We start from the raw sequence: 22,891 nt of genomic DNA, 5'->3' as shown, positions 1-22,891 counted from the left end.
GCACACGTAAAAAAAAAAAAAAAAGGTTTTTTAAATAAAACATAGCCGACAGCTGCTGCGTCAGGCTGCCACTCATGTTGCGCCATTGAGTCATTGGGTTTGCTTTCTGAGGCGACTGAATGAAGCCTGGAGACCAGTGAGGGAATAAAGAAGTGAATAACTAAATAGAGCTTACAGTACTACGAATATTGAACAAAGCACCATAGTTAGTATTGCGTTTTGAGCCCTTTTTTTGTTGCATTTTTGTTAGTTTCTTGAGCCATGTGTTTTTGATCGTTTTGTGTTTTGTTTCTATTTGGGGTTCTTGGTGTTGGTGCCCGGGTATTTATTTTGTCGACTGATCCCGCACAAGTTTAATGTGTATTCCATGTTCTCCCTTAATAATAATGTGCTAATAATGTGCTGCAGGGATGCCTATGATGATAATTTTGAACCTATAAAAGGGTTGTAGTTGCCTGGAGGTTACCTGGAAGTTAGCATCGACTAGCAAGCGAACAAAAAGCCTATTTGGATTTTGGGTTAATGCAGAAAATGAGCACTGTGGCACACACAAGGTGACGATACACATTTTGTTCCATCAGATCATCTTAACAAGTGAGCGCCACCTTCATGATTTTTTAAACATAAACACAATCGGCAAAAGAAAAAAGCTAACGTTCAAGGCTACAAGTGAGAAAGTCTGAGTTGGCCTGGTGATGACTATGAGGAAGAAAAAGGACTAAACAACCTGAGACCTGCTTTTCATTACAGATCGAAAAAGATCTCATCTAGTCTGCATTAGTACGGAGCGATGACTGCGTAAACTCGTATTTACAATTACCGAGAAGTGTAACGGCACATGCTTCCGGATTAATGGCTGGAGATATGAGTCACTGATCATCACCTTTTCTTCATTTAGTATTCATATCAGCACAACCGCAGGGTCATGAGCAGTGACAAGAGTGAAATATACCTCAATGTTTTCACTGTTTTAGTCGAGCAACTGGGTGATTCATCATCTACGAAGTGTGAACCAACTCTACCTCGCTGTTTTTAACGCTGCCCTACTCTTCCTGCGTATCATAAAGGGGAGAAACAATGACTTGAATATTCAGCACTTTTTTCCGTGCTGTGCCGTATCTAGACATTTATTTATAGTTTTGCCTTTAGTCTCTCTGTTCTTTTTGTCCTCATCCAGGTGTACATATTCTGAGAAGATGTATGTGTCTTTTGCAAAGAGGCTTTGGGAAACCAAGCATCTGGTTCGAGTAAGCACTGGAAAGAGTAAGCGCAGGAGCAAACAGCCTCATTTCTGTTTTATCTATCTGTGTATTTTTTTTGTCTTTGCTGCGTCAGTAGAGGCAACCGCAGGAGCTGTTGGGAGCCTCTGACGCCATTAATAACTTGTGCAGTTGGGACCTATTATGCAAGTCCTGAAACCTGAGAGCCAGTCACCTGTTCTGCTACCTGAGCCCGGGCTCTGGAGACGGTGGAGGAGAAGAGAAGGGTAGACAGGCCCGGTGAGCTGCCTGCCTGGAGGACTAAACTCACATGGATAAGGCCTCGGGGTGCTGCTGCAAGCTCCTGGGATCCTTGGTGGGTGTTTTTTTTTTTTTTTTTTAAACCAGCATAACTAAACCAGAGGCACGTGTCGGGAACGTATTAACTGAGAAATATCCAAATCCACTGATGTGCGACCACCCGAGCCTCCGCTGTTAAAGTATCAAAGGACTCAGGCTCGCCGTGTCTCCTCTCGTTCTCACAGCATATTCAGCTCTTTACTGTCAGGCGGCGAACAGAAGCTCACAGGGTCATTTGTTTAAACATATTGACTCAGTTGATGAGTTGTGCTTCACCCCAGTCAGCTGAGAGGAGTTTCCACAGGGGGCATAAGAAAGAACCACAAAGCGTCCTCGGCTACTGGGTGACCTGCAGGGATGGGTTACACTCCAGGCTGAGTGCGGGAGGGCTACACACTGTGGCCTCCTGTTGACAGAAGTGGATATATGTGTTTCAAGGAGAGGAGCAACAGCTGCAACACCCTGCTCGATCAGGTAAGAGCGCTCCACAGTTCTTTACCCTAACAGCAGAGGTGGGAAGTAACGAAGTACAAATAAGTCGATTTCTCAGGTATCTGTACTTCACTTGAGTATTATTTTTCTCTGTACTTCCTGCTCTGTACATTTGCAGAACAAGTTTTTTGCTTTAGTTTTAATGCATTTGAGGGGAACTATTGATTATTTTTGTTTTGTTTAATGTGCACACTGCCTTCCCAACAACTTCAGAATGATTTCAACCTATGGAGACTATAGTCTATAGTGAGACTGAACAACCGGCTGGTGTGTTTACGAACTGCTCAGACAAATCCTACTAATTCTACCTGTAAAGGCTCACTGTGTAGTTGTGGGGAATACATTTTAATCAGAAGAGAAAAATCTTCATCAACTGATATTTCTTTGCCAAAACAAACTAGATAAACAAAGTCTCTTCATTTTTACGACTGAATAAATACAATACTGTTTTACTTTGTTTACATTTGGCAGACCCTGTCACCTTCTAGCCTCAAACAGGTTTCTAGGGGACCTTATTTTCTACTGAGAACAGCTTGTTTATTCACGTTTGTATTATTACGTCATTCATATTCTAAATCGTAAAATGTATGAGTTTGAATTTCTTCTCTAAAACTGCATGATGCCCCTTTAAGTTTAATGGGGAATTACACTGATATCAGGTGAAGTTCATTTAGCTTTGCACAGACAGAAATGTCCTTCAGAGGGACACTTTTTACCTTAATACGTTGACTTTTCTATTTACTTTGAAGTTGAATCAGTACTTCTACTTTCATCTGTATTTTTTTACTTCTACTTGAGTAACGAATGTGTGTACTTCGGCCATCTCTGAGTAAGAATGTAAAACTGCAATTTCCCAATTACAAAATGATATGTATAAAAAGCAAAACGTAAAAGAATGATTGATAAACATAGGGATGAAATGTTAGGACAATAACTTCTGAATTCATGGCATAAAAGTACATAAAAGTACCAGACATCCTTAGATATTATCGTTCTCATTTTGTTTGTTCTTGCTGCCTCAGGTGGGGATAAATGTTGAGTATCTTACAAATGACTCTCGGGGCCACTGGTGTTTTTTCCTGCGGTGAATTCAAACAGATTACTGCCCATGTGACCACATTCCAGTCAGGTCCATTACAGCACGCTTGACTCAGTCTGCCGAATTACTTGAGTACAGAAACCCAGGTCGTAACTACTGCCGATAATGAAAGGAAGCATGTGCGTCATCTTTCTAATCAATGATTCAAATATGACTTTAACCTTGCATTAATTGCACATTTAAAACTGAAATATAGAGGTAAATATTCCCTGCACAAGAGGTAATTTCATTCATTAGGAGCTCCTCTAGGTTGGCTTTCTTTTAGGGGGCACAGAGGATGCTGTGGAGAGGCATGAAAGACATTGTGAGCACAAAGTAAAAGGCCGGGATAATAAGACTAGTCCATGACAAAAATAACCTCAGCCAAGAGCAGCACATATGACACATCTGAATACCGGCGTTTTGTCCCGGAGCTCCCTCAGCGAGCCTCATTTCAACACCGGCTGTGCTGATGGGTTTATCTCTCCCAACCCACGGCTCCGCGCAGCCTGCCTGCTTCCTAACCAGCTGCGGGTCTCAGGGCCTCCTTTTCTGTTCCTGGCACTGTCAGCAGCACAAAGGTTTACTCAATCACCGGTTTCCATGCATGCAACAATAAGCATACGGTCACGTCAGCCAAGTAGCAACCCTGTTCGCTCGCTGCGTGCTGTCACTCTATCTGCCTCTCACAAACACACACTCTGGTGCTGTTTCTCTCTCCTGCGCGTCTTGCATATTTGCTCTGTCTCTCACGGACCCGTCAGTTGGTGCAAATTGTTTGTTTTTTAAAGAATAAGTCTGGTTGTATTTCTATATTTTCGTGTCAACAAATGCGTCTGTCTCTCAATACAACCAGAGCCTCCCGGCTTTTCTGTGGTTCTGTGCCCGAGTCTGGGTGCTCCTACCGCTGACATACATCTTTAAAAGAAAGCAGAACTATTTATTTGTTTATTTGTTTATTTATTTATTTAAACTGGCTATGGACGAGCTTTAACTTCTTATTATAAAGTTAATGTCGATTGCACAATGGCTTCAGAATATTGACCACTTTGTTGTTTAGATTAGTTCTCCATAAACCTTGCTTAATGCCGTTATGTCCGCCACCGTGGAAGAGATCTCCTGGGAAACTGAAGGCTGACGCCGCCTGGCACCGTTTCTCTCTGCCTTCATGTCTCCACGATCAACAAAATGAATCAATAAATAAACTCATGTTATGTCCTGTGTTGTTGGTAGCTAAGACTCTGAGGAATACAGCCTGTGGGCCACCGCAGGGTTTGATTTGTCCCTGAAGATGTTTCCATAGAAAAAAGAAATACTGAGAATGTTTTTAATTTGAACTGCTAATTATGTAGTTTTGTTTTTGTGGGATAAAAAGCTCTTTAAATAACAGCATCCCTAATAGTTATTAGGAATTTTTCACAATCCGAGGTGACGCTTGCAGAGAGTCGGTCATTCAGGAGGACCTGGGCTCCAGTACAGAAGCCCTGAGCGGCAGGTAAAAAGAATTTAGGGGACTTGGAAGGTTACAAGGTTAAAAGGTTTTTTTTCTCACTTGCCTCTCAGGGCTTCCATGCAATACCATTTTGTATCCCAGCAATACATTACAGTAGGAGTTTGCCCTTGGCCTGTGGTCCACTATTAAGTTTCCAAGTTGGCCCTCTGAGGGAAAAAAGTTTGGGCACACCTGGCCTAAGCTGATTTGCAATGCATGTCCTGAGGTGGGCCTTTAAAATATCTAAAAGGCAATACACAAGAGAGACCACTATAGATACCTAACTAAGTAAACAACACTTTTTTTCTTTGTTTTTTTAAAGGGTTAAGTAATTTTGTTGTGTTTTAAGTTTGTAGTTCTGTTATTTCCTGTTTTATTTTGAAGTTCCATGCTCCTGTGTCTTGTTGCACTCTCTTCTTCCTCCCTTGGTCTGTTTTCCCGCCCTTTTCTGCTCCTCACTTGTTTGGAGTAAATACAGCATTTATTATATACAACTATTTTCCGCTGGTCATACTAGCCAGTGCACAAGCAAGCTAGCAAGATCTTGCATGTGGGATTGACTCGATAAACTATATTACAACATTCGTCCTACTGAAGACATGTCACCCAGTTTTTTTTTTTGGTTTTTGGACAGAGGAATAAGACATGTTAGGCACAGACAATAGTCTTCAGTGGGATCGATTCATTCTGGATTCTGGCCTTTTTGTTTTCTGCCTCTTGAGGTTTTGGGATCATGGGAGCTGAATCTATCTGAGACTTAAGCAGGACGAAGTAAGGTATGAAAGTTTTATTCACATCGCTCTCTGATGTATCATCTGATGTTTTCACAAAAGGAGAAGCGACAGACGATCAGATGAAACGGATCAAATGTAATTCATTTAAATCCGTATATTTGATTACGGATTTCCCTCGGTGTGAACATTGTTGGAAACATTTGGGATAAAGTGCAAAACTCAGTGAAATATAAAACAACGTTCTGGTTGTTTTTAATGCAGAAATGTTGCATATATTATGTATTTAATTGAATTCATTGATATCAGAAAAATATAGAATATCACCAGACATATTAGATTCATTGAATGGTTAGTGGAAAGTTGATGGAGACAATTCCTGTACATACACAACACTTTTTTTCTTTGTTGTTTTAAGGGTTAAGTAATTTTGTCGTGCTTTAAGTTTGTAGTTCTGTTATTTCCTGTTTTATTTTGAAGTTTCATGCTCCTGTGTCATGTTTCACTCTCTACTTCCTCCCTTGGTCTGTTTTTCCGCCCTTTTCTGCCCGTGGTCCACTGTTTATACAGATTGGTAATAAATTAAAGGAACAACCCGTACAATATATCATTGCTACAAGTAACTGAACACCACTCCTCCAACAGATATCCCCTTATTCTGTGTATTGATCATGGTGTTGTAGAGGGCTGCTCAACACCCAAATGTATTCAGCTGATTGATCTGTTGACTCTGAAGGCCATACAGTAGCTTCTGATTGACATGATATATTTCAACAATACACCTTGCTTAAGTCCTTGCTTGCTGTAGAGGAGCAGCTGCATGTTTCCCTGCTCATTTACTGAGGTTTGTCCTTGAGTTTGTCATCCTTTTGTATGTCTATATTTAATACATCAATATAGACAAACTTATGCGCATACGCTATATGCACATCTATTCATATAGTGTTCATTTGCATTTTTCTTTTCTACACTCTACAGCATATACTGTATATACAGTATGATGTTTGATCCTGTCACCCTCCTGTCTCCATTGCTTCAGTCTTTTTCAATTTGTACATTTTGTTTTAGTTCCCCCACTTCAGGCCATACGTCCTTTAAGGGTCCCTGCTCATAGTTCCCTTTCTCTCACACAATAAAAACTCCCTTCCAACCCTCTTTTGTAGAGCGCAACATTATGAAAAAAAATGTTGTTGTTCCTCCAATTACACTTGCTGGCTGGGCAAAAAAAAATACATATCAAAGGGAAATCCAGGCTGAAACTGTGAATATATGAACTTCTATTTCAGTGTTGTTGTTCAAGCCTGCATTCCCGTCCCATGTGACTCACCTCAAAGTGGAGCACACGGGGTAAACATAATTACTTTCCTTGTATTATATGCGCTGTGCCATTCATGCAAACATCTTAACAGGGCAACGACATAGCTTCAATTTGCAAGGTCTCGCTGTGACATTGTGAGACACGGAATGAATGCCCTGCATGCCAGACAAATTAATTTAAAGCGTAAATCGTGCCCCTATTTGTTATTAGCTCAGTGTTATTGACTGTAATAGCTACATGGGGCTTTATACACGGCTGAATCGAGAGCAGTGCACTTGGTGTATCGTGATTAAAAAAAAACTGAATTCTACCAAGTGGTGAATAAAATGAGTCGATAAGCCTTCTTCCTGCGCCTTCAGAAAAAAAAAAGGCCTAAACATTTAAGCTATTGTTTGGTGTTAAGGAATTATCCAGAATGTGCCAGGCAAGCAGGGCAGATAACTGTGTTAGGAGAGTCATCGTCAGCTGAGCTGAGCAGCAGAGAGGCAGACAGAGAGATTTTTCTTTTGGGCGTTGATAGGTGGAAATGAACATGGCTCTGAGCATGGAATAAATGATGGAATGATAAAGCGAAGTGAATAATGTGATATTGAAGTATTAGCAGGAAGACTATTTTCAGTGACAAGATAGACGTACTTTTGTGATGAGTAGGTAAGCCTGATAATTGCGTTTCAAGTAGAGGAGTGTGTCTTTGAAGTGCTCCTCTCCTTTTCCTGTCACGCATGACGTGTGCGGCCTGGTTTAAAATCGGAACCTGCTAATATCTAATGCACAATGTACATTTCTTTTTTCCTGTTTCTGAACCGACGGATGAAAAATAGGAGACAGCGGGTCGATGTCAGTGGGTTTCCGCGGTTGGAGATTCCCAAGCATATCGACACCTAACATCAATGAGGTAAACAGCTCAAGGTGTACTTATCTGTTTACCCAAGGTCTTACGGCCTGGGAAGTTACTGAACACTGCAAATACTGAGCGGAAACACTGCAGCTCTTTGTGATCAGTTGCTGTAGCTGACTTCTTCAATCCAATTACAATTCTCCTAATTAGAGATTCCACCTCAAGGCAGCATTATGTAAGAATGGGGTTTTTTTGTGCAACACCGCTGTTGTAAATACAAATCCCAAGTCTGTGACAGTTTATCAGACATGATGTAGATGCTGACTGCAGACAAAGCTCATGACGTCATGACAATGTTGTGTGTTGTAAACATGTATGTAACGCTGTGATCCTGCCCTCTCACTGAAGTTGCATAGTGCAGAAACAAGTGATAGAGGGGCGGGTTAGCTGAGACAGAGACACCATTCACCTTGTTATAAGACACTGAACCATCGCAATGATTTGTAGCTCCGATTTTAAGGTATACAAAATTGACATAATGTTGCTTTAACTGTTTACGTGGACGCTACATAAAATCATCAGATACAGTATGTGTTAACATGCCCCAAAATATTTATTTATAGTATTTTATATGTGTAATTAGGCGCAAATATTTTCCCTCTTGAACAGATCATCAGAGGTTTACACAACCCCACGCAAATTGATTGAAAATTCATTCAGGTTCGGCCCGATCAGACCAGTCTCTTGCAATTGAGATGGTACATGAGCCAAATTTATCTTGATTCTTGGTGGAAAATTAGGGTCCATGTATGCATAGCCTGAGCTCTGCTATTTATTCTAGAAGATATAAAAGTTCTGCCTGGAGGACGAAGATATTCAGAAAAACAAAACAGTCACTCAAAGGATTCCTAAAATGGATATTTGAGCCAGAAATCTGTCTTTGTCATCATTACTCTGCAAAAACTACAGATTCTGTAAGAGCTCCATGTCTGAATATGTAACAAATGACAGTTTCGTCCATAATTATATGATGTTTGATCTCTGATCTAATTGGGCGACGCTCTCAGATTTTCATTACTCTGGCTCCGACATTCAAGCAAGAGACACAATTACTCATTAAGCTAAATGAAATTTTTTTGAAACTCTCCTGATATTCGGGTGTTGGTTATGTGAGCTGACACAAGTGCAGTTTGAGGAGGAAGTTTAATTGTTTGCCCTTCAATCAAGGAGAAAAGAAAATGTGAAACAGCGAGGTATCCTGTGTACTGAAGCGGCATGTTTAATTAAAGTTTTATGTGTGCTCAAAGTATGTTTGATTTAATTTCCTCTCCTGAACCGATAAATAACGAAGAGACCGGTTTTTAGGGAGAACAGACTAGATTGTTCATTTTGAATGTCATGGATAATTTGTCCCCATGTGCTGCCCATCAAGTTACACATTGTCATGGCAACAGCAACAGCTCATGAAACAAGTGGAGCAGGAGAGCAGACGATAAATCCCCCTCCAACCACATCACGGCGGCTAACATCCTCGTATTTGCGGTCTTTTCTTGGTTTTCGTTTGAGTTACAGTCTCTCAGTTTGCAGGGGCATCAATTGTCACACTTTGAGCAGCACTCTTTTTCTTGTCTTTTCACAGGCCTCGAGTAAGGCTATCGCTGCTTCACTGCACAGGAATGTCCTGTCGTGGGGTGTGTGGCGGGGGCAAGAGGAGAAGGAGAGTGTGTCCCTCAGAGCAATAGCACACTCTGCTTCCTCTCAGACTGCAGATTGTGGCGTTTTCAAGCTGTTCAGGACTGCGAGTGTCCCAGATGTGGTGGGAAGGAGTCCAAAAGCAGCTTTTTCGTCCGTCACCTTCGCAACCCGGAAGGTTTTGCCATCAAGTTCCACCTCGCAGGACCTTGTGTATCCATCATCGACTCCAGCGCAGCATGTGAAGGTATCAGCTGTAAGAAAAGTGCCAGAAACTTTTGGAGGAAGAGTCTCATCCAGCACCACAGGCGCAATGAGAGTGTCCAACTCCCAAACGGACGTGTGCAGACAGAATCCAACCACCGTGACGCCAAATGGGCTCAGACAGGCCTACTCAGCAGCTGATGGATTGGCTGTGAGAGATCGAGGGAAGAGGAGAGCACAACGCAGCGACACCGAAGGTGGCGGAAAGCGGGACGTGATAGGTGGCTCCTTAACGAACCTGTCCTCACAGCCCTCCTACCGCTCTTGCATCCATCTCGAGGTGCCTCTGAGGTCCAAAAGCTCTGTTGTGTTTCTGGACAAGTCACTCTCCATTTCCCTCGCGGAACTAGAGGGAAGGAGAGCAGGTCAACCCACTTTGTACAGGTCCACCTTGTCCATTCGCCTCGGCGCCGCAACCCGCTGCAGATCCTCTACAGACAACAAACCATCCAAAACAAATGAGGGTTGCAGGAGAGCCGGAGCGGCCACGTCAGGCCATAACAAACACAGTGGCCGAGGGAGCAGTTTGGGTCACTGCAGAGGCCCTCTATCAAAGCACCGGGCCCGCAAGGTTGAGCGAATAGCACCCGCTCACGGTGTTAACAGCAAGGCTCATGATTCAAACACGCAGCGCCACAGTGATACTTTGGGATTATTGTCATTCAGAGGGCCAGGCCCCTCAAACACAAAGGCTGGGAGGCGGAAGGAGAATGCAGATGAGGCAGCCTTCCTTACCCGGAGCAATTTCAAGCACAGGCAGCGCACCTCCAATACTGGCCCAGGTATGAATTTCATCACCTCGCTTCACAAGTGAAAATCTAAAGTACCCACGCCAATTGATCCGAATATTCCTTTCAGTGGCTCCTATATTCTAAAGGCTATTGTAGATAAGACCGCATTTCCGAGGCGTAACAGCATGCTGAATGGGGTGCCGCGGTGGTCTTAGAGGGTGGAGAGTTTCATTTGTTTCACTCTGCCTCTCACCTTTTGATTTATACCTCATGCATTGTTAATGGAACCACGCCCACCCGCCGCACTTCCCTTTACTGTACATCCACACTGTCTAAAATAAGTAGTACCCACACAGTGCACACTCACACAAAGAAGAAACACTCTCGTTTATCCTCCTCTGACCTGCAACGCTTCTATTTTGAATCTTAAGTGAGCACTGCTACTGTATATATTAAGGGTGGGTGGCAAAGTCTCAAGATTTGGCTGAATTTGCATGATTTTAAACGATCAAACGTTAAGGGTGAGATGGAGGTTATATGAGGGCTGTGTTAAAGATATGACTTGGTTTCTGACACTGGGGAATCTCCTGTTTGATTGTTGGTGGCAGACTCTCTGCAGGGTGATGTAAATGGTAACAAACACAACATTCTAGTCCCGATGCAGCAGCGTCTTGATTATCTGAATTATGCCATCTTTTTTTTTTTTTTTGGGGGGGAATTATGTTAATTTTCTTGCCTGCTTATGAAGCTACAGCAATGCAGCAGTTACCGTAGCTTAGCTGGGCACTACATCTGGAAACAGGGGAAATGGCTAGTCTGGCTCTGTATGGCGGGAACAAATGCTTCCAACAGTAAGGCCTCTTGTCGATATAACTTCTGTCAGAGAGTCACAGAGCGAGGACGGAAGTCGGCAAACGTAACATGACTAAAACTTAAACAAATCAGCTCGTCTGTGCCTGTTTTTAGCCACATCTGCTAGATTTTCATCAGCAAAGGTGGTTGTTTAACAATGAAAACCACAACTCCCATGATCCCACATTACTTGTGTCTTAAATTTTGTTTCAAATGAGAGAACCCTAGTGGCAGAATTTACATACGCTTTTGATTTGATTTCTTACATATAAAAAGGGGTAAATGAGAGCTTGTGGTGGTTTTTTTTGGGGGGGGGGGGGTTAATTGATGTCCTGGGGTCTCTGCTGGTTGCCTGACAATCTCACAGTGACGACGAATTCAAGGAAGCTACGCACCTGGCTAAGGACTAGACAATTTGTTATTTTTTTGGGGTATAGGAGGTTCAAAGACTGAGCTCCCTGCAATCTGGTGGCATTTAAAGAATGATAATATTTGAAATATTGGTAAAGTGCAACACAGAGTAATTTCCCCTCTTGTGTAAACTTGCATAGATCTGTGGCATAAAGTAATATGTATAAATTTTCATTCATTCACTCATTCATTCCTTCATTTCCTGCCCTTTTCTTAGAGATTCTGTGCACACCACCGCCCTCTGTTTGTCAGCCTACATTTCTCTCATTCGCTGACGAGATCGAGGCGCAACATTACAGCAGACTGCACGCTGTACAGTGCCAGAAACAGATTATGATAACTATAAGGGGGAAAAAAAAGTATGAAAATGTGTCTGAAATCGGGAAAAAATACAGGAGAACTGTGACCGCGGGGGGAAACCGGGAGAGGGAAAATTAAAAACTGGAGTCTCCTGTGAAAAATAGGGAGGGCTGGTATGCATGAGTTGTGATAGTCTATGCATCTAACTCTCCACAAGAAAGCAATTTATTGCATTTCCAGAAATATTGAACTATTTCTTTAATGTTAAAGTGCAGTGTAGCTGCAAAGGGTAATTTGTTAGACTCCATGCAGAATGTACAGTGTATCAACTGTATTTTACCTACAGTAAGTAGACCTGGCTGGCAGTGGTTGTCACAGCCAAAAAGACTCCAACAATGTGATGCCACTGCCTGCAGCAGTTTCAGAGTCTTACCTGCCTCAGCTGATACATGAGCTGTCTCACAAAAACAACAGCAACACAACACTTTTTAATTATTGAACCACTCTCTCCACTCATTACAAAATTTATTTGATGCACGCTCCCAAAGCTTATTTTTCTTTTTTTTTCCTGCTTTAAACTTTTTTTTTTTTTTCCACTGCGGGAAATGTATTCCGATGCCTAAAGGGCTTATCCTGTGGCCATAGCTGGACCGGGCTTCTTCGCATTTTTTGTGCGTGCTTCCCGGAGCGTGTGATGATGCTCTACAAACCACATGGTCGGGGAAGGGTATTCAGTGGAGATATACATCCCACATAAAGTATAGGACCTGGGTTACGGGTGCAGAATGGATGCACTGTCATCTTTTACATTATTCATAGGCCACACTCGCGTTCCCTCTAGGTTTTTTCTCTCCGTGTGTGTGTGTGTGTGCATGTGTCTGCTTGGGTCAGTTTAAGGTCTGTTCATTTTCCTGCTTCTCCAGATCATAAAAGCTTAGATGGAGCTCAAGAACATTGTGAAAATTGTGCTATAACTCATTCTCGGGATTATATCTACTGTACGACAACACCAAATAGTAACAACATGACAGGCTGCATGAACACATACTACTTCAGAATATTTCTCCATGTGAAAGTGCCGCTTCTTGGCGCTTTCGCAATCCATTGACATTTTTTTCGTTTTTAAAGGAGCGATGCAAGTTGCCAAATTGATTTTCACAGTCATTTCGCTTCTCTGCATGTCTCTCAAGTCGACTACAGAACACGGAGCAAGCAGGCAGGGAGTGACAAGACGGGGGAACGACAAGAACAAGAACATGACGGTTCCACAGAGCCTCCGAAAGCTGCTTTGGATAAAACCTATTCCCGACTGAAGGATGACTCTCTGGGAGGCACATCCAAGAATCTCAGCCTCAAAGTAGGAGCCGCATTTCTGTTACACTTCTGTAAATTGTCTTTTAGGAAATACACAACCCAAGCAAACCTAACCTTAAGCTGGAAGGTGTGTTAATCACTTTTGTTTGACCAAAATATTCTTGGAACATGGTTTACTTTTCTGTAGTTTTTAGACAAATTCCGTGGCCTTGATCGATCAGTTGTTCAACCTGACAGGAGAAAGGGCAGGCACTTTCATAAAAACCCCTGCAGGTGATTGGACGAAACATCTGTCAATCGCACTCTATCACAGATTTTAACCAGTTCGACAACACGAAAAAGCGAGACAATCAGCTGAGCCAGTTGGTAATTCAGACTTCAAGCCTATCTACAAAAGAGCATAAACATCTTTTCCAAGGAGAAAAGTCTTCAGCGCATTTATTTACTGTTCTTTTGATGAAATATATTGTCCAGTTTTGCTCTTACTGTTGCTAGCAGCAACTAAGCTAACCTTTTGATGAGCTACCATTGTTGTTTTCAGACAATTGCTTCCTTCGCTGCCGGTCATCACGTCTGAACCAGACCAGTAGTTCCTCATGAGACTGCAAATGTTCCAAACAAATCAAATTGATGCGGCAGAACCACACACTTTTTAAATAACACACGTTCTTCTTTGTTTCAAAACCTGGCGCCTTCATTACTCATATTACATATTTCCTGGTTTGTGACGGTAGCAACAGCTAGTGTAGCCTCAGGCCACCAGCTTACAAGCAGAGATGAGTGGGCTACACAGGGTCTCATGGTCTTGTAGACTTCAGAACCAACTGACATTGACTCGAGTGAGATAGCTTTATTACCTCAGTAGTAAACTACACTTTATTACCAACAGTTTTCTAATGAGTTTATGTCCTCAATAGCTAGTTTTAAGTCTTCCTCAATGCAGCGTTACGTTCAACTTGTAATTCATTGACAATAAAGCAGGATATTCTTCAGGGTGTGTCCTGGGGGGTCTCAGTCAGGTCCAGTATGGTCAATTCTGACTCTGAAAAACCAAGATGGCGACAGCTGTAATCCCAAACTCTTCAGGCTGCAAAGCAGTAGTCCACAAGCCAGTGGGTGACGTCTCAGTGGGTCCTACACATGATCAAGAGCCCTGAATGATTAATGGCTGTGGTAGCGGTTCAAGTGACAGGGCCAGAGAGGCTCTGCAAACATCTGTCAATCAGTCAAGATGTAGCTGCATCAAGAATCAATGCAAACTCTGTCAAACCGTAGTCGTCATCCAGAACCACAACCAGTTCAGTACACTTCAGAGAGGGAGAACGAAGCACAGAGGGGATCTGGCTGGTTACAGGGGCCATCACAGGACAGCTTTATACATGTCGAGTCTACACCTTCCTGACCAATAAACATCCACGTCCCCCTATGACCTGTTGACCACCTCCCAGCCAATGCTAATCACAACCCAAGCTCGATAAACCCATAAAAAACGTGGTTGACACCCCTCTATTAATGATTCATGATCAGTGGGGAAAACACTCATCATTTTTACTTTCACTGACAAAAACTAATAAAATCATGATGATGTGACATTTGCTGGAATGTTTTCTTACATCTGGAGAGGAAGTTCTGGAGGCCGGGGCGCCTCTGCTGCACCGCCAGTACTTCATTATAATGCTGCTTTGTCACACCGTTGAATTTGGATATTTGCAACTATTGCCATACTGCAGTGTCATTAATATTTTGATTAATTCTGCAGCCCTACATCCGACGTACACCGTACAACAAGCATATTAACTCCGTCTCGGCGTCCTCGTTTCACAACACACACAGGGAGAAATACGCAAAAAGAACTACACACTCTGTGACGCACATGCTATATACGCGCGCTCATACACGCACGCGTAGAAACTGTCCCTTATTTTCTTCTGGCGTCTCTTGAGGGCTGATTTTTTTTTTTTTTACACTTGGATACATTTTTGCTTTAGTTGGTATTTGTCAGAGCGTCTGCCAAGGAGAGAGGGAATGAGAGAAAATCTTTATTAATTACACAATATCCATTTCTTTCCTTTCCCTCTTTCCCTTTATAATTTCATGTCGGTTTTTCTTTCTGTCTAGTTAATAGCACAAGTTTTATTTCAGGCTATGAGGGGTAAAAAAAAAAAAATCCACTGAGGCTTTCCGAAGAATTCAGATTCCCCCTGTGAGTAAAGCTCTCCCACCTTTATCCCCACTAAAGCTGAGCATAATATTACCATGTTGCCTCCACCTCATAGCTCTTACAAGGCTGTGAAGAGGATTCTACAAGGTTAAGGAATAGATTAAGGATATTTTCAGAATAAAATTCTAACCCGGCGATGATTTATTTCTCTTTCCACAGGATTAGTGTCTATGAGTTGTACTGTATTTGTCTCAGCAGCAAGCAGCTCACTGTATACCTCCCTCTCCCCCCCCACCTCAGGAGGCTCTGGAGCGCTTCAGGCCAGACTTCATCAGCCGATCTCAGGGACGGGTGAGGAGGTTAGAGCAGAGGGCTGTGAGAAGGAGAGCCCTGCAGGACTCCAATCCAGACCTGGCGCAGGGCCTCAGGGAGGATCGATGCAAACCAAAGAGGAACTGCACCACACCGGACCCACTTAGCGGTAAGCGCAGCTGAATAATTCTTCAGGAAAACTGGAAAAAGCAGAAGTAACACATTCAAGTGAAGCACAATGTCATCACTTGTGGCCGATGATCAGTCAGTCAGATGGTTTTTGTCCCTGACAGCAACAATGCAAACAGCTGTAGAACATGTGATAGGGGATCCTCGAGAAAGTGGAAGTGTTGCATTCCCGCTAGTGACGACAGCAGGCAATTCACAGTCTGGCACTTTCAGATTGCCTCCCAGGAGTCGGTCCAAAGCAGGCCCTCATCTTCTACATCGATCTTTTATCAGCTATAATCTGCTGTTACATCACTTCTGCAGGGACCAACACATTCATCAAACCCTTGGACTGTTGGGATAAAGACTCCTTCAGTAGCTATATAGTTTTGTGGCTCTATACACACACACACACACACACACACACACACACACACACACACACACGCACACACACACACACACTCACACACACACACACACACACCAGATTGAAACAGGCTTTTTTGTGGAACTATGGACTTTTTCTCAAATAATTTATGTAAACCTCAACAGTATCAGCTGATCTAGGGGAGGAAAATGGGCAGTTTACATATTATACTCCTTAGAGTGTGGTGGCATTTATCCAACTTTGCTCTCTGGTGGCCATTGTCTAGTATTGCAGGTAAACCGAAGCGTTTCTGTCTTACAGGGAAGCTCTGTTGTCAGATTGAGACCACACAGAGAATATAATGAATATAACGATGCCTGATTGCAGCGGTATTCATCATATGGGAAAATGAAGTCATCACATGAAATGATTAGATAGATATATGTAAATGAAAAACTGGGACTCAGACATGATGAAGAGAGCAATATACCAACCATAGATACATACTTCCATGTGAAATACTCGGTTTAAATCAGCATTTGTAACTGTTTTAATCTCACTCAGTGTTTTCACTGGCCCGTTTGTGATCAGATTACTGACATCAAAATTGCTGATGAAAGGTTTGGATATTAATTCAAATTGTGCTCATTACTCAATTAAGATTTGAAAAGTAACTAAGTAGATCACATTGCATGAGTACAGGTGAAAGCACAGACTTGGAAAATGACTCAATTACAATTCTTTGAATAGCTGTAATTAGTAACTTCACCCTCTGCGTGATAAAAATCCACATGCGTACGTCTGCATGACAATATTGGTATCTGCATGCAATATCGTCTGACATGAAAGGTATAAATAGTGACTTCTGTGCAGGAATATTCAGCGTAAACACTGTCATAGTATTGTTCACTTTCCTGAAGCTGAACCCTGACAAGGCTTTGTTCAGTGGAAGTGAGCACACGTCACATCCAACAGTTCTACCAGCATTTTTAACGCTGTTGTCTGATTCTCTGTCGCCTCTACAAAACTGGGATTTTTAAAAGTAAGACGGGGAACTTGACTGATTTCATAAACGCTTTCTTATTATGCCAGAAGACTGTTTATAGCATTTTTTCCCCCTGTGCATGAATCCAACTGTGGATTGCTCAAGCTTTAAGTAACAAAGTCAGACGGCGTAACACTTCAGGTAACTGAAGGGGCCCAACTTCATTTTGGACGATTGTGGAGGAGTCGTGGAGTCATTCACCTCGTATAGTTCAAAGAGGCCTCTGTCTGACGTCTGATTACCAACTAAAAGTTATTGGTGGCGAGCGATTCCCTTCAGTTCGGTCTGTGAGAGATCGAACAGTCAGACGTTAAAGCACTGGGTACGGTCGGGTAGGTGTGCGGCAGTGTCCATGAAAATGCCTGAAAAAGAGAGATCACACGCAGCCTTCAGTGTACATTAACATATTCAACATTCATTTACATATTAATTCTTATTTGTTATTCCTGTGTGTTTGTGTTTGTGTTTGTGTGTGTGTGCGCCTCTCTTGTGTGTGTGTCTGTGTGTGCGTGTCCTAGATAACCTTTTCAAGCCTAGAGAGAGGTCTATATCAGGCAGAGAGATGCAGCTGAGGTCCAGACGGTGAGTTCTCCAGACGATGTCACTCTGTCTCTCCACCCTCCCTCTTTGTTGTTGTTTTTTTTTTTTTCTTTTTAGTCAGCACAATCCATCAACACTTGTTTGTCACATTGGCCGTGAATGCAGGTCTGCGCACCAAACACGATGCACCATTCACACACCAACATACAGTATGGGTACAATAGATGTTTGATGCCCAAATGTCTTGACAGGAGATACCAGCTACCCTCTGTATACCTTATCTCTTTTTTTTTTTTCCTCCCCTCGCCCTTATCTGGAAAGGCACACCTGATCAGATGATGGCTGCCCATTGTAATTTTTTTCAGAGGCGACACTATCTGACTCGGAGGATCTGTTAACAAATTGGCTGTAGTTGTAGGAGTGAGAAAGGAGTCTGTGTGAGACCTCTTTATCGGTGGATCCAGGTTTTTGCCGGCTGTGGTCTCGCTCTGATAAAACCTCGTCTCGAGTATGCCAGTGCCACCCTCAGACTTCTAAAAGCACATTCTCCTGCCATGTCTGAATCTCCCTTTTTGTGTGTGTGTGTGTGTGTGTCTATAGGATTTACAACAAGCTGCCAGAGGTGACAAAGAAGAAGGAGGAGGAGAAAAAGAGGGCTGTGTCAGAAACGAACAGATTGCGAGCAGACGTCTTTAAAAAGGTAGATTTGGGACTCAGTTAAAAACACTGATTACTTATTCACAAGAAAAAGAAGTGACATATGCAATCTTGCGACAAAGGAAGCTTAAAATCCCAAACACAGTTTTCTAACTGCGTTTTGAAGGCATGTCATGCCGTTGAACACTCCGCCAGGGTCTCATACTGAAATCTCAATGCTCTTTTGGAAATGGTTTGGATGAGGAGGTGTGTGGATGTTAGTCACTGTGGTCGTCTCACACCCAGGAGGTGGGCGGTGGTTAGGTGCAACTTTCCTCTCAGATGATTCACCCTTACCTAAACAAGGCTTACAGCAGTCATCTTAGAACTGTGTGTGGGGATAAGAAGTGTTTATAAGGGGGCTGTGTCCCCGCTGCAGCGTCCCGCAGGGTTCTTATCTGACCTTTGCTGCCTGTCCATCCCTCTCTCTTTCTGTTCTGTTTTTCTGATCTGTACTATCTAATGAAATTGTGAGAAAATACAGTTTAGAATAGGTCACTCTAGTAGCTCAGTAGTGCAACTAGACCTTACAATGAATATCCACATTAACACACCAAACTCAGCAGACATGTAGATGAAACATTGATTTGTTTGGGGCATTTTAAATGTGTATCCAGTTCTGGATTTTCTTTTTGAGTTATTGTAGGTTAATTAAATTACATCTAAAAGACACATTCTCATTATGTGTACATATAGTGTTGTGGGTAAATCAAAAGGAAATCTCCGTATATAAGAGTGTTAATGAACATACAGTGAAACATGGTTTGATTGTTGCCAGCAGAGGTCACTGTTTGACTGCTAAAGCCAGATCCTCTGGCATTTATCACGCCGGACCGTCTTCCAAATAAAGGTGCATTCAACATTTAGTTTCACTTTAACTTCACAGTGACAGCTGCTTTCTTCAAAATTAGATCTTCCTTTGACTCGTGCCAAAACTAAAGCCAAACCTCACGCAGTATTGATTCAGTATTAGGCTACTACTTATTCCAAACCCTGCTGACATGATGCATAGGACCTGCTTCAACAGGCACCAACGACATCCTCCAGCAGTGTGGGGCATGTTGCAAATGAATGATATATTTAGGGCATGCGATGTCAGAGGGATCCATTCAGCTTCGCTCACTCTCTCATTATAACCGAGCCACAACAATGAATTCACTGTCAGTCAGGTGAGATGTGAGGAGATGCCTCCGATAATTACACGACCACGGCGTCTTCAGTGTGTGTGAGAGAAAGGGAGAGAAAGGAGGAGGAAATGTGTGTGAGGGCTTTATTTAATTTGATGTATTTCAATGTTTAATCCTCAGTCAGGACGGAGAAGTCAGTAAATCAACAGTGAGTCAGCACATGGTGGAAGAAGTGTTCAGGTTGTGAAAGTACTCCCTAACAAGTAAAAGTGCATTCAAAATATTATCTTAATAAAAGTAAAATATATAGAATTATCAGAAGATAAAATATGTATTCTGCAGAAAGATTGCTTTTCTATATTTGTGGATTAATGTGTTTTTACTGCTTTTGATGTCAAAGGTTGAGCTACTTTTAACTACTTTATACACTGTTGACTAGTTTAGTCAACAGAAATGCATCATATTCAATAAGATCATCAATTGTTTGTGGCGTCATTCTCCTGTAAGGACCACATATCCCTGCAATGATCTCAAAAAACCAAAACAGCATCGAGACGATGTATTTAAAAGCTAATCCAATAGGGCATTTGAATAGTTTGTATGGCTTAAATAAATGTTATAATTTCCTCAACAAATCCAAGACCATATAACCCTTCACTTTATCAAAATAAATCGTGGAGATAAATGATTTTCACTGGACAGGAAGGGTGTTTTAATCTGATATGTATCTGAAGCTGTCAGAAATGCAACGGAGTGATAAATATGGAATTTGCTTCTGGGACACAGTGGAGTAGAAGTACAGTTCTTGTACTGCTACACATTTTCATTTAATGATAAATCAATAAATTCAATAAAAGTTCAATTGATTTAAACAGCAAATAGCCATCAGGTAAAAGCACTTAAGTGAGTGTACTCGGTCATATTCCACCACTGACCTCAGCATCGTGCGGTTTACTGACCCGGCCGGCAGCTACTGAGCGTAGTGTGACGTCAAATGTGTCTGTAGAAGAATATTGTATTTCTTGGGGAAATGGAGCTGGCGCGACTGTTACGCTGCCAGTTGTGACCTCACCACCTCTCAAATGAAGCTATTAGCCCGGCTCAACCACAGCGAGATTGGGAGAAAAGGAGTGTGTTCCTTCCTGATAAACACTGAGCCGTGTGTGCTTTAGAGGCCTCGCTTTTTTTTTTTTTGTCAGAAAGTCTCCAACACACACACACACACACACACAGAAGTAGAGCCCAGAGAAGAGCCATAGTGGGGTCTGATGGAGCAGGGGCGGGAGGGTGGGTGTTTTTTTTTTTTTTTGAATGCTGGCTGAAATTAGATTCCAGCTGTTGGGAAGTACTGTAAGAGGAGGGTGATTGCATACTGGGGTGGTCAGATAGCAAGTTAGAATTATTCCTCCCTACCTGGGCTTGGACACCTCAGGGGTGAGGCTGATGGAAGTGAAAGCCAATTTAGCAGCGGGAGTCGCTGCTGTGTGATGCAGAGCTGCTCTTAAGAGATTGAAGAAGGGGAGTTGTTGGCGCTGATGGATGTCCTTTTGATGGGGGGGAAAGAACTTCACTGTACCACTGTTGTTCTTGTTGTTTTGCAGAGACTTCTGGACCGGATCCTGCAGAGATAAATGGGGTTACAGTAACCATGGCTCTTCAGTTTTCCCCCATGTACATTAAATGTGAACTTGTGTGTAATTCAGCTGATCTTCTATAGAGATGATTTTTTATTTTATTATTTCTCACCGGCATTTATCTATGTAATTTGATTTTGATGTGTTACAAGGACACATTTTGATATTCCTGTTAATGCCACATGGAAGACTGTGGCAAAAAAAGCAGTTTTATCACACAAAATTATACTGTAAGTATGTAATAGATGAAAACTGGAAAAAGACGGTAAAGGCTATTCAGTTATTTGCTGTTGTCTGCTGACACTGAGGAACCTCAACTTTCTCACTTATAGAAGTGGGGTTTGACAGTTTAAAATATTGAAGTTGAAATATGTAAGAATTATAGTTTATTCAAAAATGTACTGAAATTATCAACAGAATGTGAAAAAACAGACAGACGTCTGAGTACCTCGCTCTCTTCTTAGCTGTCCAAAGAGCCCGGAGTGCTAGCAGTATTGCGGAATAAGCTAACTAACTAATGGCTGCTACGGTTAGAGGCGATTAGCGGTCACTCTTGTGATGCGCTGCCCCCGCTGTAGTATGAATTTGACAGGTGGCCAATTCTTACATACTTCAAATCAGTGAAATTGTAACGTTTTACCAGTCAGTTATAAAATGCTATGCATATTAGTCATAATTTTACCCATTTCTTTTCTTGATTTGATCCCCCATGATCCCCTCTAATTTTCCTCTGATGTATCCCAAAAAGAAATAAAAGTATTCTAAGGACATTCTGCAGAGTCGAAGTGTCATTTTCCAGGAAATTGAGTCTCAATGCTTTGAGCAAAGCACCTTGACTCTGTCATTGGTAAGGTACCATAGGTGTTTCTAAAGTGGGAGAGGGGAGAAGTATGTTTCGTCATTGGCTTCACGTCTGCCTCGGGGCCTCTGGAGCCTCCCATCCGGAACAGTGGAATTCCAAGCTAATCGAACTCAGGAGACGCGCGGCGGCTGTGAAAGGGGCCTTTGTCACAGCGAGCTCCGAACCAGAGATGACATTGTAATAAGAGAGGAGACTTCTGAGCATTGCCTGGGACTGCAGTCCACATATAGCCTGTAAAGGTGACTGACATCGCTGTGGCATTTAAACTGAGCCTGCTGGGATGGAGAGAGAACAGTAGAAGGACGTGTGCCGCACACGCTGTACAAACACATACTGTTGTGGTAGACCTTTAGTGAGCAGGCTGCTCTGGAGTAAATGCATGCAGTGTTTTAAATCCCAAACAAAATGTTAGGTCCTCCATTATGAAAATGACCAATTTCCGTGTACTGCAAGGTTCTAGCAGCTTACTGCATGTAGCAAACTGTATTTTTATCCAGTGACCTTATTGGGCCAGCGAGGCCATTTTAAAGAATAATCCGCCTGGGAGAACTGCTCTCCTGCCACGTAGGCTGGTTCCAGATGATGAGCACGGACTGACAGGCCGTGGTATACGAAGAGAAAGCCTCCTGTCAGTCAGCCTCCCTCTCTCCGAGGCATCATGTGTCTATATGTCACATTGCTATCTCCCCATAATGTGAACTATGTGCTCCGATGCCCCACGACTGGCTTCCCAATGGCCTCTGACTGAGTCAGGATGCCCTGAGGGTGGCGCTGATATGTCTGGCTAAGAAAGGAGAATGCTGTCTAAGATTACACAGAGCTACATAATCTAAGTGTATATGGACATCTGTTTCCAGGAGTGGCTTTGTGTTCTAGGATTCTGATTGTAACATCAGTATAAAAA

General features: G+C 42.5%; 1 protein-coding gene across 2 annotated transcripts; it reads left to right on the top strand.

The window, feature by feature from the left end:
• The first annotated feature begins 1,651 nt into the window (after positions 1-1,651).
• On the top strand, positions 1,652-21,189 carry LOC115596280 ((E2-independent) E3 ubiquitin-conjugating enzyme FATS). 2 transcript variants are annotated; one of them, XM_030441178.1, is made up of 8 exons: positions 1,652-2,033; positions 7,492-7,565; positions 9,148-10,246; positions 12,949-13,115; positions 15,534-15,714; positions 17,647-17,710; positions 18,269-18,368; positions 21,093-21,189. In XM_030441178.1, exons 2-8 carry the CDS (start codon positions 7,506-7,508, stop codon positions 21,120-21,122), a joined length of 1,701 nt encoding a protein of 566 aa, XP_030297038.1. In that variant the 5' UTR covers positions 1,652-2,033; positions 7,492-7,505; the 3' UTR covers positions 21,123-21,189. The 2 variants fall into 2 exon arrangements, with proteins under 2 accessions (XP_030297038.1, XP_030297039.1); XM_030441179.1 differs by lacking the exon at positions 1,652-2,033 and adding an exon at positions 5,124-5,397.
• Positions 21,190-22,891: the final 1,702 nt, after the last annotated feature.

This window comes from Sparus aurata, chromosome 15 (assembly GCF_900880675.1).
Source record: "Sparus aurata chromosome 15, fSpaAur1.1, whole genome shotgun sequence".
Classification (NCBI taxonomy): domain Eukaryota; kingdom Metazoa; phylum Chordata; class Actinopteri; order Spariformes; family Sparidae; genus Sparus; species Sparus aurata.
The sequence above is the reverse complement of the archived record's forward strand: the minus strand, read 5'-3'. Positions and strand labels throughout refer to the sequence as shown.